General features: G+C 41.6%; 1 protein-coding gene across 1 annotated transcript in view; it reads right to left on the bottom strand.

Annotated features, from left to right (window-relative positions):
* Positions 1-20,155, bottom strand: part of map3k10 (mitogen-activated protein kinase kinase kinase 10) — a 39,664-nt gene that overhangs the window by 5,896 nt on the left and 13,613 nt on the right. The window contains exons 2-9 of the mRNA XM_061682411.1: positions 10,413-10,593; positions 10,176-10,324; positions 7,709-7,884; positions 7,320-7,566; positions 5,614-5,736; positions 3,797-3,935; positions 2,710-2,822; positions 2,325-2,629 (exon numbers count right to left, since the gene is read on the bottom strand). Coding sequence (XP_061538395.1) covers positions 2,325-2,629; positions 2,710-2,822; positions 3,797-3,935; positions 5,614-5,736; positions 7,320-7,566; positions 7,709-7,884; positions 10,176-10,324; positions 10,413-10,593 — 1,433 coding nt within the window. The remainder of the gene's footprint in view (positions 1-2,324; positions 2,630-2,709; positions 2,823-3,796; positions 3,936-5,613; positions 5,737-7,319; positions 7,567-7,708; positions 7,885-10,175; positions 10,325-10,412; positions 10,594-20,155) is intronic.

The following is a 20,155-nucleotide window of genomic DNA, read 5'->3' as shown; positions in this document are numbered from 1 at the left end:
TTGATGACCTCATCAAGGTTCTTAGTGGAAACATAAGGATGTCTTGCACACATACACGCACACGCACGCACACAAAATCTCACATGGATGAATACAAAACTCACTGGACATAGGAAAACAACAATCTTATTTGTACTGGTTTCATACAGAATGTTTAATTATATACAGTGGCTATAAAAAGTCTACACACCCCTGTTCAAATGGCAGGTTTTTGTGATATAAACAAATGAGAACAAGCTAAATCGTATTACAACTTTTTCCAAAATCAATATGACCTTTAACCTGTACAACTCAATTGAAAAATTTAAAAAAAATCTATTCGAGAGGGGACCGGAAAATAAACAAATGAAATACTGCGGTTGCACAAGTGTGCACACCCTCTTAACTGGGACGTGGCTGTCTTCAGAATTAACCAATCACATTCAAACCCATGTTAAATGGGAGTCAGCACACACCTGCCGCCATTTAAAGTTCCGGTGATTAACCCAAAATAAAATGTCAGCTGTCCACCACCAGGCTTCACTGTAGTATGGTGTTCTTTTGGTGATGAGCAGTCTTGTGCTTGTGCCAAACATACCTTTATACCCAAAGAGTTCAACTTTGGTTTCATCAGACGATAACAGATTTTGCCAAATGTGTTGGGGAGATTTCAAAGCCTTGGATGTTTCCCTTTGTAATATAAGGCTTCCTTCTTGCCACTCTACCACCCCATATCCCAGATATATTAAGAAGACGATAGACTGCTGTCACATGTACTAAACAACTTAGTACAACAGTTCCTGCAGCTCCTACATTGTTGTTGTCGGCTTCCTGGCAGCCTCCCTGACCAGTTTTCGTCTCGTCTTTTCATCAATTTTGGAGGGACGTCCAATTCTTGGTAGTGTCACTGTTATGCCATATTTTCTCCACTTGATTATGACTGTCTTCACTGTGTTCCACGTAGAGGTGGGTAGAGTAGCCAAATATTGTACTCAAGTAAGAGTAGTTACTTGAAAATAATGTGACTCAAGTAAAAGTAAATAGTCCGTCCAAAAGTTAGTTGAGTAAGAGTAAAAAGTAAAGAGTGAATGAACTACTCAAGTACTGGGTAAATGGTAAGAAACTTATTTTTTAAATCAGAGCATATGGAGTCAAATAAAATAAAAACAACTAAATAAAAAGTGAATGTGCAAATTCTGATATTGCTGTGCGTGTGTGTGTGAGTGAGATTAGCATGTACCCCAAAAGATGCACGTTTTACAGTTATTTACGACCACAAAATAGGGCTAATGTGTTTTCTCAAGTTAGAAGTGGGCTGTCATAGCCACGTTTGGGCAGACGGTGTCAAACAAATACTACAACGCATGAAAGCTGTTGTTTTTCTTCATCTGACATGTAAACACAGTCGCGCGCCGTTGCCTTCAATGGGAACGACGACCTTCCCAACATGGCCAGCACGTAAACACGGCGGTCGATTAGCCGGGCTGGAGTGTACGTTGTTCATATCTCTACCCGAGAAGCCCAGTAGAAGACTTTCTGTGCGGTCATATGGTTGCCTTGTGTCGTTTGATTGGTGAACTGGAGTCAAAAGTCACTAGCGGCTACATTGGATTGGAGCAAACAGCGCCCAATGCAGAAGTCATAGTCTAAACAGATAGATCGCACACAAAAAAAACTCAGAAATAAGCAATTATTGATCAATAAAAACGAGATCATTGTAACAGAGTAAAAGTACCGTTTCTTCTTAACATAAATACTCGAGTAAAAGTAAAAACTATCCTGCATTAAAACTACTCTGATAGGTACCATTTATCCAAAGTGCTACTTGAGTAAATTTAATGTTCCTACCCACATTTGGTTCCATGGTGTATTGTATTTAATTCTTTTGTACCCTTCTTCTGACTAATACTGTTGAACAATGAGATCCCTCTGATGGTGTGGAAGCTCTCTATGGACCACGGCTTGTGTTGACTACCAAAATGTCTGGAAAAGCCTCCAAGAACAGCTGAACTTTATTTGGAGTAACTATGAGGCACTTTAAATGGTTGCAGGTGTGTGCTTGCTCCCATTTACCATGAGTTTGAATGTGATTAATGTCCGGTTAATTTAGAAGGCTGCTACATCTCCAAATTATAAAAGGATGTGCACAATATTATTTCAGTTGTTTATTTTTCATTTCCGCTCTTAAAAATATGTAATTTATTTCAGTTGCATAGGTTATACGTCACGTTAATGGCAAAAAACGTTTTGAAATGATTTTCTGTTGATATCCCAAAAACCGGGCATTTGAACAGGGAGTGTAGACTTTTTATGTCCACTGTATGAATGCTGTGTATATTTCTCACCTGCAGTCTGCCCAGCTGCAGCAGGTCTTGACCCAGACCCACCGAGGCCAGCAGCGAGGCGCAACCCAACAGCAGCAAGTCGCTCTTCTTCCTCTGGCTGAAGCGTCTCAGCGAGTCCTGATGGCCCAGCGCTGTCGCCGCGCCCACAGAACCCTGAGTGGAGCTGGCGCCAGAACTGACGGTGAAGTTGGCCGTGCCGGACCCCAGGGTGCTCCACAAGGACCCCGAGTCGTCGGCCACCCCGTTGCTGCTGGTCTCTGAGGGCTGCAGGGAACCCGGCGACTCCTCCAACTCGCAGCACTCCTCTGAGGGACAAAATGGAGGATGTGAGGGCAAGGGAGGCACAAAATGGAGGATGTGAGTTGTAGTGAAAGAAGCGCCTCACCCATCTCGCTGAGGCTGGAGAAGCCCACCGCCATGGGCGCGTGTTTGGGGGACTTCCCTAGGTTTGGTGCACTGGACGACCACACTTTGCAGCCCTCGCTTAGTGATTTCAATCTGAAAAAGGGCAAAGAAAAATCATAGCTCAAAAACAATTTATTCATTTGAATTTGATCACAATTTACAAATAGAGAGGGACTTCTAAGATTTTTCAAGACACACTTCAAGGGACAACTGCTCTGGAAATATTGTAACAATGTTGATGTGTTGAATAGAATTGAATTGAATGGAGAGATAAATTAGAAATACATAATGTTTAATAAGTGTCATACATAATTCCAAATATATTACAATTTTCAAATCCCACGGAAGCCTTATAAAAGCCTTAAAAAAATCATGATGTATTTTGCAGGCAATACATTGTTAAGATTAATACATTGGTAATATATAATAACGTTAAGTGTGCCTTAAACATCATTTTAAAGGATAATTCAAGTCAATATTCTAATTAAGCCATGGTTTTAAAAAATAAAACAATTCTCGTCTTGATCTGTTCAAGGCCAATAGTAACAAAAAATCTCATAATAAAATAAAAAAATATATATTGTGAACAAACAACCATTCGCACTCACAGTCATGCCTACGGGCAATTTAGAGTCTCCAATTAATGCATGTTTTTGCGATGTGGGAGGAAATCGGAGTGCCCGGAGAAAACCCACGCAGGCACGGGGAGAGCACGCAAACTCCACACAGGCGGGCCCGGGGATTGAACCCCGCTCCTCAGAACTGTGAGGCAGACGCTCTAACCAGTCGGCCACCGTGCCGCCTGCCTCCAACTCTTTAATTTTAAAAAGAATTAGCCAAAAAATGGGTGTGACTACAAACTGCATAGCAACAAACCCTTTTTTATATTTTGTCATATAATTTCTCATTCCTTTGAATTCCAATAAATTCCTATTGAAAGTCTTTTTTGCATCTATACTTCCATGCGAAAGAAGAGGATTAGAGGATCACATGGTGTGGAAGAAGAGATTATTATTATTTTTTCTATTTCGACATCCAGTGGGCGTAACAAGCACGCGTCGACATACTTGTCCTCGCCCCCGACCCTCTCTCTCTGCTGGGTCGAGCTGGGCCCCCACGTGCGTCCTTTCTTCTTGCCGGCCGACACGTCTTCCTTCTTGCACACTGCGCTGCGGCCCCACGTCTTGCTGACGTCACTCGGGGTCACTGTCTCACACACACAAACACAGGAGACACTTAAAACACAACCGTGTGGGGTATGTGGCCAAGTTCTTCGCAACGAACGCATGAAACCATCGCATCTCAAACGCCATCGTGCAACCAAACAAACAGTACTTAAGGACAAACCAGTGGATTTTTTCCCCCAGAAAACATTCAGTTGTATTTAACTTTTAAGTAAAATACATTTGCATTTCGTCTTTGAGAACCGTTTGGTTTATACTTTTATTTCGGTATAATTGTTATTTAATGTATTTTATGCGCAATATCTTTTTATGGACTCAGTATTTAAGTGCAGTAGAGTTGTAGATTTAAGCGGAATGTTAATGTTTAAACTGCGCATAATGTTACAATGGCATAAACCTTTGTTGAAAATCAAGTACAGTACTTTTTATTTACCAGTAAACGCTGACCCACGGGCCGGCATCGGCTGCGAGCGGACTTCGACTTCACGAAGCCGCATCCCAGCTGGTGGTGTCCACCACCGAGAAGCTACATGAGCCGGCCCTTTGCGGGCCGCAGCTCCCGTTCGAAGAGATCATCCGCCCCACTACTTAAGCATATTGTAACAGTAGCACTTTAGTAGTGTACTAGTGAGTTTCTCTCAAGTGGAAAGTTGTGGGTGAAAGAACATCACACCGAGAGAGAATAACGATTCTGACTCCACGTTACAACATATCCCTCCCCAATACATTCCATGAGTCCAAAAATTCTATAATGAAATCGGTCCTCTCCATACAAATACTGACATTAATGCAATAATAAATCATCTGACATACTGTACTTCCCTCTCTTCAAATGAAATGTCCACATTTCAAATGAGAACACTCCAGAGGAAAAGAAACTCAGGATTGCCATGCGTTTATGCCTTTTTTGACTTGACTAGAATTTTTGGACTCAATCAAAGAAATCAGTGTTAGTAGGCAGTATCCAGTTTCTAATGTTAGAAATTAAAAATATATATATGACAGTCAATACCGTAAAATTAGGGAACAGACAAATTCTCAATGGACAGTTTTGTTATTGTGAGCATAGCATGATTATTGCTGCAGCAATAATAGCGTTTTGGGGCTACAGTATACGAATGTAAACATTGGATGAACGGGAATAGAAGTGCACGGTAATATATGATTTGAAGATGTCTTTTTGACAAAAAACTGTGGGGAAATGAACAGAAACTACTGAAGCCTGCTGAGGACTTGGCCAGCAAGAAAAAAAGAGAGGTTTTTCAGTTCTAAAGCTTCCGCCTTTTTGCCCCACCTGTACTGTGAATCTTCCTGCAATATCATGAGCTTTCCCACGATATCGCAATAATTTTCGTACCTTGAGACTTTTAAGTACAATACACTTTAAGAACGGTTTGGTTGTAAACATTTTTTTTGTAACAAATGTACCACACATTTGAACTGAATCATTAAGTAGGTTTTTTTTTGTATTTTCTTATATTTAAGTGCAGTGTTAATGTTCAAACTGTACATACAGGGGATTATAATGATATTAAATATAGTTCTTTAGGAATAAAAGCTCTGCCTCATTTTTTATCAATACTTAGACCTGCTACGGTACTGTATTTACACTGAATTCAGTTGGCAAGTAAAACTTAGTGTAAAACATTTGTGCACTGCTGCTCTATAAGATGTATGCAGTGTACAGTATATGGTCTCACGTCGTATGGCTCGGAGTCGAGGAATGACGCCCGGGCTGGCGGGCGGCGTGGTGCTTTCGCTTCCCTGCATCTTCCTCTTGTCCACGCTGGGGGACGCCTGCACTGTGATCTTATGCTCGAAGCCTTCAAGGACATCAACAACCATCAACAAAAATGTCAAATGTCACATGTATTTTTTCTTTTCTTTCAAAAAACATGTCGGCAGCGTGAGACGGACAACACGTAATGCCCGGACCAGACTACAAGACAAATCTGGCCTTTCACGATTGCACTGTCAGACTACTACAATTAAATCTTGTATTGCGATACCACCACATCCCGTCTTTTACAATCACTGGGCTTTATCTGGTCAACGTAAACGCGACCAGATACACTCGTTACCATGGCGACTACAACAACTATGGATCGCGTCGCGTCTATGATAAGGACAAAATGGGAAAAAAACGTGGTGGTGGGCACCAATGCTCAGGACAGGACTTTCATTCAAGGCTTGCTTGAGGTATGTTTCCGTACTTTTAATGCGATACGGCTCGCAAGCAGGCAGCAAAACGTTACGTAGCCTAGCAAGCTAGCGCTAGCACTAACGGTTGTACGTAAACATGCCGGCTTTCTGTCGAATCATGCTCTAAAATTTTGGTGTGTGTGAAGTAATTTAATGATAATGAGGTAATTTAATTCCAGTAAGTTAGCACCCATTATTTCTGTCATGTTGTAATGTTGGTTTGACTTGACTGATTAGAATACACGATCTGACTAGAGCAGTGATTTCCAACCTTCATGGAGCGAAGGCACATATTTTACAATTTAAAAACTTTACGGCACACCAACAAACAAAAATGACACCAAAAATACATTAATTACTGTATATACTTCCTGCAATCTAAGAGAAGACCAATCATTTGTTCTGTGTGTCACTATGCGTCACTGGCATAAATAGATGAACAAAGATACATTATTTATTGTAAATGTCATTTTTTGAGCAATTAAGTAAAATTTGATAATTTCCCATGACACACTAATGTGCCACGGCACACTGGTTGGGAATCACTGGACTATAGATCAATTTTGAAGATACTCCGTATACAGTACACAAGTATATACAGTTAATGAACAAGTCATTTAAATAGACACATTGCTCGCTCTTGTGATCGGATCGGTGATTGGTTATCGTTTTTTTAAACTCGCTGACTGGTAATCGGCACCAAAAATCCTGATCGTGTAAAGCCTATTTTATATTATCTAAATATATATATATATATGTATATAAAAATATATTGAATTCATCCATCCATCCATTTTTATACCGCTAATCCTGTCCAGGGTCGTGGGTGAGGTGGAGTCTATCCAAGCCTACATGGGGCAAAAGGCAGACTTGGTCGCCAGTCAGTCATGGGGGTGATATAGAGACAGACACAGATTCAAGAAAAATGCTTTAAAAAGTTATTCTAGGGATCATCATGTAGGCACATAAAAGGCACACGTGTGTTGTGTTAATGTACAATGTATGTCGAAGTTACGGCAATACATGACGTATTGAAGTAGGTTGGGGGTTTTACGCTGAAAGGTTGGGAATTTATTTTGGGGGCGGCAATAACTCACCTGGGGGCAAAATGGCAAAGAAAAATGGAAAGTAGTTGTTCTCAGTATAATAAATCCAAAAGAAACATTGTTGCGTCTGTAGGGGTATAATACTTGGTTGCACCCACCAGAGGGCAGGCTGATGCTGTTGCCGTCCCTGCACAGCTTCAGCAGCCTGCTCTTCTTAAAGTGACCCTTCCTCTTCTTCACGCTGGGCTTCTCCTGGTACATCTGGTGGATGATGATGTTGAGCTCGCGCTCCACGATGTCGATCTCGCGCTCGGCCAGCTCCTGCTCTCGCCTCCTCAGCTGCTGCTCCTGCTCTCGCTGCTCCTCGGCCGCCCGGGCCAGCGCCTCCTCCCAAGACCTCAGCTCCTGGGAAGAGAGACAGGAGTGCCTTTTTTAGCGCCTCTTCCGACACCTCCGCCCACCGCATGTTGCTAAGGTGATCCAAGTTTGCAGAAACAGCCTTCAGTCACGTACTGACAAATGAGATTTGGGGGGGTGGGGTTCGCACCTTCTCTTTGGCCCGCAGCTCGTCGAACATCTGCTGGATCTCCAGCCTCCAGTCTTCCTGCAAGGAGTGGAAGGACTCCAGGGGCATCTGGAACATGGCCGACTGCTCGATGGCCAGTAACCGCCGATGGATGAAAGTGAAGGAGGGCCTGCTGTGTGGGTTCGGACTCCAGCACTCTTGGAGACAACACACACGTACGGCAACATTAGCTCATGGCAGAGGGGTTCAAACTTGTCTTTATCTTGGTTGCCCACTGGGGGGTGGATATAACGGTGAAGCCACATACAGTGCCGTAAAAAAGTACTGTACATGCCCCCCTTCCCGAGTTCTGTTTTTTAAATATTTATCACGCTTAAATGTTCCAGGTCATTGAGCCCATTTTAATATCTAACAAAGAAACTGAGATGAAACACAGTTGTTGGTCAGCTGAGTTAAATTTCACTGGCCACACCGATGCCTGATTATTGTCAAGATCTTACTTAAATAGTACCTGTCAGGAAAATTCAAGTAAACTACAGTATCTGACAATGTGAATGTGTGGGGCTGCTGGACCTGGACAACTTGCTGTGATAAATGGAGCAATGAATTCTGATGTCTACCAGAGAATCATGCAGGCAACTGTCCAGTCATCAGTTTGTGCCGTCAAGCTCAAGCGTTTATTGGGTTTTGCAGCAGGATAACTACTCAAAACATACCAGTAACCTCTGGATGGCTAAAAAAAATAAATAAATAAATGAAGGTTTTTGAATATCCCAAGTCAAAGTCCGGACTTGAATCCAACTGAGATGCTGTGATATATATGACCTTTCGTAGTTCATGGTGGAAAACCCTCCAATATGACTGAGTTAAAAAAAAAAAAGAATCTGTGAAGATGAGTGGGTAAAAATTCCTCCACAGTGATGCAAAAGACGTCACCAGTTATCGCCACCACTTGATTTGAGTTATTGCTGCTAAGGCTGGCAAAACCAGGTATTATGAACAGGGGACAATTGCTTTTTTCAAGTAGGGGGAGATTGGTTTTGATTTTTTTTCCAATTAATAAATAATATCATTTTTATATTTACTTGGTTTGTCTTCGTGAGAAAAATATGCATGTTAGGTTTATTGAAGACTCTAAATTGTCCAAAGTTGTGACTGTGAGAGTAAATCTTTATTTGTCCATATGTGCCCCGTTATTGGTTGGTGACCAGTTCAGAGTGTACCCCGCCTCCCACTCAAAGTCAGCTGGGATAGGCTCGAGCCCACACGTGACCCTTAATGAGGACAAGGGCTACTGAAAATGGATGGATGGGTGTCATTATATCAGCTTGTGTGCCTAATGATGTGGCCAGTGAGTGTCTAAGGAGGGATAACAAGGCACACTCATAGTGTGACATAGCGTGTTTTCCAGGAATGAAGGGAAGTGGCAGAGAGTGGACATATGGCGGCCATCTTGAGCCAAACGCCGCCGACAGACCCGCGCACAACACGACTGTCATCACACCTTCACAAACAGTATCTGCTGTTATCTGTCGAAGACCTCAGTCATACTGACGGACTGAAACGCCTTCATGGAGTGTAGGCCCTTTGTGGAAAAGAATGCGAGACAGGAGAAACCAAGACTTCACAAAAGAGAGGTTAAAGGATGAACATGGATGACATGAAGAGGATGAGGAGAAAAAGAGATTTAGTTGATTGGGATCGCTGGGACATGGAAGAGCTCAATTGCATCCCTATAAAGCAATGGCGACAGGGTCAATAGTCTACTGGACTAAAACCAGGAATGATACATGACAATTTGGCATCAGCTTATTGCATTCAACATTTTGTCACGAAGAGCGTATACTGGGCTTGGTTTTCACCGTCAGCAGCAATTTTGATTTATTGATAGCTGGAATGGGCTCCAGCTTGACCCTGAGGATAAGCGGTCCAGAAAATGGATGGATGGATTTTAAATTGAATTAACTGTAAAATTGAATGAAAACATTGTATCAAATATAAGATGCATGAAATGAAAATATACCAATATTGTATACTGTATGTATGTATATATATATACATATATATATATATATATGACTCTGGGAGAGAGGCGGGGTACACCTGAACTGGTCACCAGTCAAACGCATGGGACATATAAACAAACAACCAGTCGCACTGACATTCACACCTACGGGCAATTTAGAGTCTTCAATTAAACTACGATGCATGTTTTATTTAGGGATGTTGGAGGAAACCGGAGTACCCGGAGAAAACCCGCGAAGGCACGGGGAGAACATGCAAACGCCACACAGGCGAGGCCGGATTTGAACCCGGGTCCTCAAAACTGTGAAGCAGACGTGCTAACCAGTCGTCCATGGTGCCGCCATATATGCATGCACTCACACGTATGCGCACGCACACACACACACACACACACACACACACACGCACACGCACACACACACACTCACACACACACACACACACACAGTATGTTACAACTTACCTGATAGGAGCTGAGCAAAAGGTTCAGGGCACGTCGACGGGACGGGAAGTGTTAGCTTGTTCATGGCCACGCCATAGGCTACGGCCAGTGCGTCTATCTCTCTGTAGGGAACCTCACCGGTGAGCAGCTCCCACAGCAGCACACCAAAACTGTGACAACATACAAACACACACACACACATGCACAACAACATGAAGTTAAGAGGTAACCCACAAAAAAAGACAAAGCGGTACCTACCTCCACACATCACTGCTCTTGGAGAAGAGGGAAAGCTTGATGACCTCGGGCGCCATCCAGGCATATGTGCCCGCCGCACTCATCTTGGTTGTCTGGTGCCACTCTCGTGCCAGGCCGAAGTCGGTGATCTTCAGGGTCTTCCCACTTAGGTCGTCCCGCTCCACTGGCTCCAGAATGAGGACTGAAGGGGAGGAGGAGGAGCACACACAGGACACTTAATACATGGCACAAATAACACTCAAATATGATGAGTCATTATTTTTAAATACTTATTTGGCTAAAGATTTCACTGTGACACAAAAAAATACACACACAGGTGAAACCTGTTATACACAGTCTTATGATCCAATGCTCCAATACAGAGCTGTTTTCCCAAATTCTGCTTTTGCAAAGAAAATAATGTTAATTCAGAATTGACACTGTAGAAGAGGAATTATAATTACACATTTATAAAAACATACAGAAATTACATAATAAAATAGAATGTAGGGAACTGAATAATTATTGTCATATTTTTTGGTTCAATGCAATAGACATTGTGCTGCTCCTTCCGGTGTGTGCGCCTTTGCCACTTGGGGCAGTATAATATAGACATACGGATATACCTGGTCAGTCGCCGCAACCCGGGAGACCAAAATATTGCTTGATGTCGGGGAGATGTCTCCAGACAAGGTCACAACCAATTCACCCTGAGGTTGCTGATATAGATCTATATACTGTATAGCTGTACATGTTCTTTAAATAAATATATAACGTAGATTATGAGTGTTTGTGGGTGTGGGTGTTTCTATTTTTATTTTATTTTTTTAAATATAGAGATGTAAAATTATTATTGATTCATTGCCTCCAGAGTGCAAGACATTGGTTTCCACGTGTAATTTATTAATACAGACACACAGGCATTTTGGTGATGAGTCATTGCCGTTTTGTAACATTGTAACATTTACCTATAATGAGTGTATTGAGGAGTCTCCAAAAGGTCCCTAATGAAGTCGAACATGTTTAATTTCACCGTGACTGCCTGGCGACCGGCTCGTCTCCAGGAGACTCCAGGAGGTCATGGAGACCTCTCCGCAACCAGAGGAGACTGGAGTTGCCATCAGGTCGCCAACTAGTCTCAAGGCCAGTAATATAGCGATCTAATTCTCTTTGTTTTATGTTTAGTTTTAGTTTGACAGTAAACATTTACTTGGAATGGCAATAAACGGCTTGAATTGTTCACTATCTGATAAACTACTGCTCGTAGTGGAGTGAGTTGAGTTTATTGCCAACATGCAGCACTCGAATCTCAAATTTTTGCTCGCAAGTCAAAGCAGAAAAAATTGGCTGATACAGCTTCTATCTCGAAAAACTTAGGTCTCTTGTATTTCAAGCCAGCAATTTTTGCATTTCTCTAAGAAAAGAAAAACAACAAATATATCATTGTTTTCGTAGTTTGTAAGAACTGGACTGCACAATACTGACATTTATTTGGTCTCTGTCAGGGCGCTAAATGAGGTAACCAAAATATTGCTGATACAGTGCAGTTGCACACCACTGCAAACAACAACCACAATAATGAGGCGGAGTCTCATCTGTATGCATGATGTACAACGAGCTTTTCCCCTCATCCCTCCCCATGTCTCCGCCTCATACTGTACACCACGGAGGACTTCCTCTCACATTTCCGCGTGCGAGCCGACTATGGAAATATTTGGAGTGTATACTTCACAAGTACTGGGAGGCAGGTGGAGGTTGGCTTCTCGCTCGCACTCTTATCTGAGGGCTTATGCAAAGGTTGGCAGAGCTCAGCCTCACACACACACACACACACACACACACACACACACGCGCACACACACACAACTAGCAGTCTTTGTTTACATACAAATGCTCTCCTCAACACACACAGCAAACACTTTACGTGATAAAAGGTGTGCCTCTTTGTCCACAAACTCTCCGAGAAACCTGTTTCAGTTTTACACAGTCTATCCGTCAGCAAATTACACCAGATGACTCATTAAAAGATATGCCGCATGACAAAGAAAATACATTGCGCACTTGACACTTTAAGCACGTTATTATTTTAGATCAACAACTGTTAACATTTGTGTAAAAAGTATCACTTTAATTCAGTACAGTGTGAAGGCTTGTAATTCAATTCAATTAGCAGATTGATATGAACTCAATCCAGTAAGTATTTTAATTATACATTTACATGTAGCTATATTGTACTGTATTTTTAATGCATACATAAAAAAAAGTTGTTAAATGTCAAAACATTTTTGAATATATGAACAAGAAAATAAAAATAAAAAAATGTCCTTTGAGTCTACACGTGCGAGCCTCTCATTTATTTCAAAATCCCGGCCCCGCCTGTGTGGAGTTTGCATGTTCTCGCCGTGCCTGTGTGGGTTTTCTCCTGGCACTCCGGTTTTCCTCCCACATCCCCAAACAAAAACGCAGGGTAGGTTAATTGCCCGTAGGTATGAATGTCAGTGCGAATGGTTGTTTGTTTATATGTGCCCTGCGATTGGCTGGCGACCAGTTCAGGGTGTACCCCGCCTCTCGCCCGACGATAGCTGGGACAGGCTCCAGCACGCCCGCGACCCAAGTGAGAAGAAGCGGTAAAGAAAATGGATGGATAGTTTGCAGTGGTATAGAAATGCACTGCATCATAATGAGAAATATGTCTAATATTTTATTTGGGATATATTTGGGATTATAGTCTCCAGTATATTTATGGTTTCAACTATCAATATAGGAAATTACAATGACTTTTAGGAGAGCGTCATTTATTCACGGAAATTCACTATTTGCGGTTGGGATCGGTCCCTGTCTCCCGCGAATGGAGTGCAGTTTTACACCGCTGCAAACTCCGACCACAATAATAAACACATTGTTACTTGACTATTCAGCCCTGTTTTGACATAACCATTAATCCGATATTCTTTCTTCCTCCATCCTTGGACCATGAACCCTCATTGAGTGTTGAGAAATGCAACCGAGTCACTGTTTAAACAACAGCACGTAAATCAGCAGTGACGCTCTGCTCTAATGTAAAGCTCCTCCTCCACATGGTGCGTCAGTGCATTAAACACAGGTAACACATTAGCCCACAGGCTTCGCTCCCCCCACAGTGGAATGCACATTACATTGCAGCAGAGGGGAACCTCTTTCCTGCCAGGGTCCCATTTCAGTGTCAGTAAGGTCCTCAAGGACCAGGAAAAAAATATGAGCCATGAATATATGCTTGTTATGAGCGTACTGTATGTAGGTTGAATTTTATTCTAACAGTTCCGCTAAAGTTCTGTTTAGTTACAAAGTACTGTACACAGATGAAAATCAAAGTTAAGCTATAAGTAGGGATAGAGAAACTCAGAGAGGTAAAGTCATTTAGAGATTTAAAAACAAGAAAAGAATCTTCTAATCTTCTAATGAAATCTAAAATGCTCAGGCAGCCAATGAAGGGAGGCCACAGTAAGAGTTGTGTGTTCCCGCTTATGTGCTCCATTTAAGAGACGAGCAGCAGCATTTTGGAGATGTTTAAGGGTGGACTGGCTGACTCCAAAATAAAGTGTATTACAGTTATCCAGTCGAGAGGTCATATAAAGGCATGGATTACAGAGGCCAGCACTAGTGTGTCGGCACTCTGCACCATCGATGTTACTCCTGCTATTTGCTGTGCAGTCAAATGTTAAGCTAAGTACTGTTGTGCAAGAAGGGGTTTCACCTTTCCAGCTGCCCAAGTCAAAAGACGCCGAGCTTGACTACTGCAAGGATTTGCTGATCCAATAAAAAAATTACTGTCCACTTTAAAACACTGGTTCGAGACTGTTCTTTAAAAGAATTATTTGATGCTGTCAACTCCAAGAATAATTTGTACTGTTGCTCCAACCTAAAAAACCCCAAGCTTCTGGCCTTCAAAAATTCTCTGTCTCATCTGAAAAAACACAGACAAGTCAGTTGTACTTTTTCAGTTGTTATCATTAGCTTTAGAATGTTTTGTTGGTCAGTAGTTCACAATGTTAGCAAAGCTATGGGAAAACATTTTGGCAGCATAAAAGTCGAGTCAGCACTAGTTATATCTAAACAACAAGCGACATTTTTTCTTGAGAAAATATGAGTTAATATATGAGGGAAACTATTGTATTTTGTTTCTCGCCAGTGTGTTATCAAAACGGGTATTGCATAACATAATTGACAGCAAAACATAATTTTTACTTTTGCACTTGAGTATATTTTGAGTCTGCACTTTTTATTTTTACTTAAGTACAGGGGTATCTGCACTTCTCCTTTATTACAGAGTGGTAGTACTTTTACCACCTCTGGTTCAAGACCAGGAACACAACAACAATGAAAACTGTACAAGAAATTCACTAACACAAAAGACTGGGCCATGTGGTCGTGTTTGTCATTCAAAGACCTTTCAAGAATATTATACTGAGGGATTTTTCTCATACATCTGCCTCACAGCCAAGAGGTTGTGGGGTTTAAATCTCTGGGTTTTATTCTCCCACATTCCAAAAGCATGCATGACCTTAATGAGGGCAAATGCTCGAGAAAATGGATGGTTGGCTCTTTCTAATATTTTGAATCATGTCTATCAAGGGCCATTTCAAATCTTGTTTTTTGTTTGTTTTTTTCATTTTATTTGTTTTTATAATTAAATTGGGGAGCGGCAAATCAAATGCTCGTACGGAAAATTTAAATTGCATAATTACAAAAATGTATATTCATAAGAGTAAAGAATTTTTGGAGTAATTATTATTCAAATTTTAGCAAAGTGCCTGTCGCTCCCTGTGGAGACTTTGTGTGAAAGAACTCAACTTAAATTAAAATTGCTATTAACAAACAGGACTTTTGAGGCTACTGCAAAGGGAAGCTTGTTGATTATAGATCCATCCATGCATCCATTTTCTGAACCGGTTATCCTCAGCTGTTTTTCTATGTGAATGTCTGAGTATTTTAATTCCTCTATTCATCTCCAAAAGTACAAACTGTAAGTCTCTTTGCTTCCACAACTAAAATGATTCAGAGACTTCATACACTTTGTGTGTGTGAGGAAAGGACATGTCAAACAACTTTATGTGTTGTTTTGGCTAAAGTGCTGTGTCATCAACTTGTTGTTATGGTAACAAGGGCGGAGGTCACACTGGCAAAAAGAGCAGGCGTGTCACCCAAGGAAAACCCTCACGTTATCGTTTGCTCTTTTAATTTTATGTCATGAAAGTTTTGAAAACAAGAACGTGATCAAGGTTTTCAGGTCCAACAAATGTTGCATTGCTCCCACATGAATGCTGGAAAAATCAAACAAATAAATAAAAAACTAAAACTACACAGGCAAAAAAAATAAACACTACTGGATATTACCTATTTACCACACTGAAGCAAACAAAAAGAGACTTAACATTGATTACATTATGTTTATTAGACTACGTTTATTGAAGTACAGGTGCATCCCAATGACAAAAGACTCATATCAGTCATCTTTCTTTTTCTCATCTTTCTTAAAATGTCCATTACAGCCCCATAAAATGCTAACAAAAAACATTGTAACATTTTTACCTTGAAAAATAGCCCTATAAAGTATTGTATTTTATGAAATTATACAGGGAAAACATAATTAAATAGAATGAAAATGATTAAATAGTTGCGCAGCATGATTTCATACATTCGTTGTGCAGCTCCTTCCGGTGTGTGCGCCTTGGCCGCCAGGGTCAAATAAACCTGCAGTAATATTAGTTGTTTTTCACAGCTTATAAAGAATATGTATCTGGGTATTGCTATATTGACTTTCTTCAAGTTATGTGGCACCATTCATGTACAAATTCCATACAGGGATATAACATCACAACAGCAACAAAGCTGTAGTTGTTTTGAAAACTCATTGGGCTGACATGGCCGACACTTAGGGCAAGCCGAAAGATACGACAAACTAAGACTGCAAAGCCTACTGTAATAATGTCAGTGTGGCCGAACAGCTCGCTCAACGGCGTTGTCAAAGAGTTGAAAGAGCGACAGGTTTGCAAATGTGAAGCGTTTAATCAACTTGCCTTAAAACATTCCAAGTCCAGATGTTATAGATGTTGGAACTCGGTGCACACATAAGGCGCGCCGCGCCGCATTATAAGGCGCCCCGTCCATTTTGGAGAAAATTTAAGACTTTTAAGTGCGCCTTATGGTCGGGAAAAACCGGTATGTTGGTGGCAGTAAACAGTTGGATTCCAGTTGACAAACTGAAGAAGAGGGTGTAAAAAAATGGAGAGGATGGAAAAGTGGTAGACTACGCTGGCAAAAAGCAGGCGGTGTTGTGGGTGGGGAAAGAGGATGATGAGCCAAAAGTGTGATCGGCTTGATGAAGAAGAAGAAGAGCGTGAAGGCTGAAAAAAAAAAACAGGGCCAAGGAAGGAGGGTGAGGTATCGCATCTGGATAACAGGAGCGAGGCGGCGGAGGACGGTACGAAAAAGAAGAAACGGACGTTCGGGCAGAAAAGGGACACGAATATAATGAGGGGATGAAAAGATGCGGCCTCGCAGATGTAAAGAGGAAAAATGACTGGAGGGAGCGCTTTTGTCCTTCTGCTGGCAGCACGTAGCACGTGCCTTTGTGTTTCAATGACTCCCTCCACTTTTCTCCTCTGGGCTTCCTCCACTGAGAGTTCAAGCCCAGGAATGAATCAAGCAGCTCTCCCATACAAAGAAATATGCCCTTGAATCAGTACCGGGACAAAGAAATATTACTACCGCAAGGTATTTTTGTGCGAATATTTTGAGAGGCTGTTGGCAACGATCCATCGCTCCATTCACTGACTGCAACCATACATTTCGGTGACAAAACTCTCCAAGCTTTGCTTTCGAGCCACAGGAACGTTATGAAATCATAAATATAGTCAAGTAGTATCGTACGACAAAATAATACTTTATTGGTATGACACCAGGTTTTTCTTTCCAGTCAGTTTCGGCCACGTCGTACATTTAGATTAAAATAAAAAATATATGATGGTTCGCATACACATAATTCAATTGTATGAGTTCCTCCATCTTGGGTTATAAAGTCATCAGCATGTACAGTATCTTGCAACATCGTTATCGCACCTTTGCTGTATCGCGATACTTCATTTGTATTCAACCATTAATATGAGATTTGCTTGTTAAGATGCACATATAGAGATGGGTCACATGCAGTCCTCTTGCAAAGCATCAGTTATCACACAATCGCTATATCGTGGTACACAATTATTGTGTTGTCGTAGGTAAAACATTGCAATTCCCACCGCTACCTTGCATGTGCAACATTCATACTGTATTCCGTCGCAGTATTGTTATGACATCTTGTTCTACTTCCAAATAAACCCATTACAGGCATCTGGTGGACCTCGCCCCATGCAGTGTGTGACACTGATACCCCAGCTTGGCTCCACACGGACCAGTACCAGGCGCAGGGGCTCCGCTCCAGAGCTCTGTCGCTGGAGCACACTCTCACCCTGCAGTCATTCACTTTGTCTGCACACAAATGAAGCTGCCAAGTTTTTGTGACTAGACCGCCCCGCCTCTCTCTTGCTGAAGACATGGAGCTTTTAAATCAAGCGGCCTTCTTGGCTCTTATCATTATTGAATGTGTGGTATAGGAAGAGAGAAAAGACACCACTTTGAATCGAGTACATTTATCTTCAACTCTCGTCACAGAAACATGACGAAAGTTACATATTTTTGTACGACAAATTGAGCCACTTAGAACTAGAATGGGCTAATTCCATTGCTGTAATTTTTGGATTGATTAATACTGGTCTAAATCAACATTTAGCTCCAGGGGCATTCCATTATTGCACTCAGCACTTTTCCCGATTCATCAGCGCAACAATGGGTCCACAACTGACCAGAAAGTGAGGTTGATCGATTGACAGAAGACACAAAGTAAGATGTGACAGATGTTTGGACCACTATTGCACTAACAGTTTGTTTTTTTCCTTTTTCGGCAACCTAGATGATACTGACCGCGGTCCAACCTATGAAACTGAAGATGATGAGAGTACCTTAGTTGTGGATAAAAGTATCATTGTCATGGCCATATAAATCATCAAGGTATAAGATATACAACCCCCAGAATGTATTGCAGGAATACTTACTTTCCTGCGAAATGACAAAAATAGCGTTAGTCCACTGTACTTCTCAGTGGCTCCAATTGCTGTCAAAGTGCCCCCACGCGTGTGCCAAACGCAGCCGTGGGCCGGCAGGACGCCCGGCACTCGCTCCGTTTGGCCGGAGTCAATACTCGCCGTGCCAGGCTCCTGGCAAACAACAACGATCCCCTAATAGAAGAGTCAACATACTAATAGGCCAGGAGGTACAGCAGTGAGTGACTGAGAAATATGTTGTATAATTTGCATACTTTCGGGGCAAAAAGTAAATAAAACGGCCTTCACAGAGCATAGGCAGACCTCCGTCAAGGGAGCAGTGCCAAATTGAACACAGTCCATTTCAGGCAATTGACTGAATTCCATCCATCCATCTTCTAAATCCTTTGGACTCAATTGGGTCTTCCTTGACACATGCGCTGCCAGTTTCCATGACATTTTAAAACGCGTTTCCAAAGTTCTTTTCGGTGTTATCCTATGTGGTGCGTTTCGTACGTTTCTGATCTTTGCATTACAAGACATCTTTACTAAACGATCACAGATTTGGAAAGTGCTCAAAAGAGCTTTCTTGGCTATTGAAATTTGACCACTAGATTCAAAGTGAGATTCAGGCTGTTTCATCAGTCTGTAGTGCGTTACGGCTGGAAATAACTTCTAAACAAGAAGTCTTACCTAATATTATATGTACATTAAAACCCACACAGGCGGGTCCGGGATTTGAACCGCAGTCCTCAGAACTGTGAGGCGAATCTGCTAAACAGTTGTCCACTGTGCTGTGTGTGTGTGTGTGTGAGATATATATATATATATATATATATATATATAAATAATTTATATACACTTTTTATATACTTTTTAAATAATGTGTGAGGAAACCGGAGTACCCGGAGAAAACCCACGCAGGCACGGGTAGAAGATGCAAACTCCACACAGGCGAGGCCGGATTTGAACGTGGGTCCTCAGAACTATGAGGCCGTATATGTATAGTCTAACCCTACATTTTGAGGGGTGAGATATCTAATGGTACAGTCTGTGTCCTTTTACAACATCAGGAATTGTCTGAGCCTGGATTCAGGCTGTTGACCTACTTCTGTGTGTCCACCAATTTTGGAGACAATCAGACAGAAATTTGGGAACATTTAAGGTTTTGCATTTGACATGTTTTCATTTGGGAAGCATGGTGGATGGATTGGTGTTTTATTTTGCTGAGACCTTCAGAGGTTCTCTCTGCAATTATACAATTTTTCATTAAGAGTTTAATTTCAGACACTTTCCTCACATTGTTTTTTTAATGTTCCTCTGACTGAGGAGGTGAAGCTGAGGTGATGAAGAGTGATCGCACTGCTTTTGGTGTTTAACAGCTGTGTTTACGGTACTACTGGGCCCCTCTCAGAATTAAAGACACTAGAAGCTCTTAATGTCATTCAATGAACGCTACCTTTCTTTTCCACGTATGTGATTTAAAGAACACATCACAAACGTAACGAAGCTACATTTGCTGCACACTTATATTGTCAAGTCAGAGTTAAAGCTTTTCATTTGTGTCATGCACTTTATCATAGCAAACACTGAGCACAAGCATGGAAGCAAATGTTTGTTACAATTCTTCCAGGTGCACAGGGAGTC

This window comes from Phycodurus eques, chromosome 7 (assembly GCF_024500275.1).
Source record: "Phycodurus eques isolate BA_2022a chromosome 7, UOR_Pequ_1.1, whole genome shotgun sequence".
Classification (NCBI taxonomy): Eukaryota; Metazoa; Chordata; class Actinopteri; order Syngnathiformes; family Syngnathidae; genus Phycodurus; species Phycodurus eques.
This window is presented reverse-complemented; position numbering and strand designations above follow the sequence as displayed.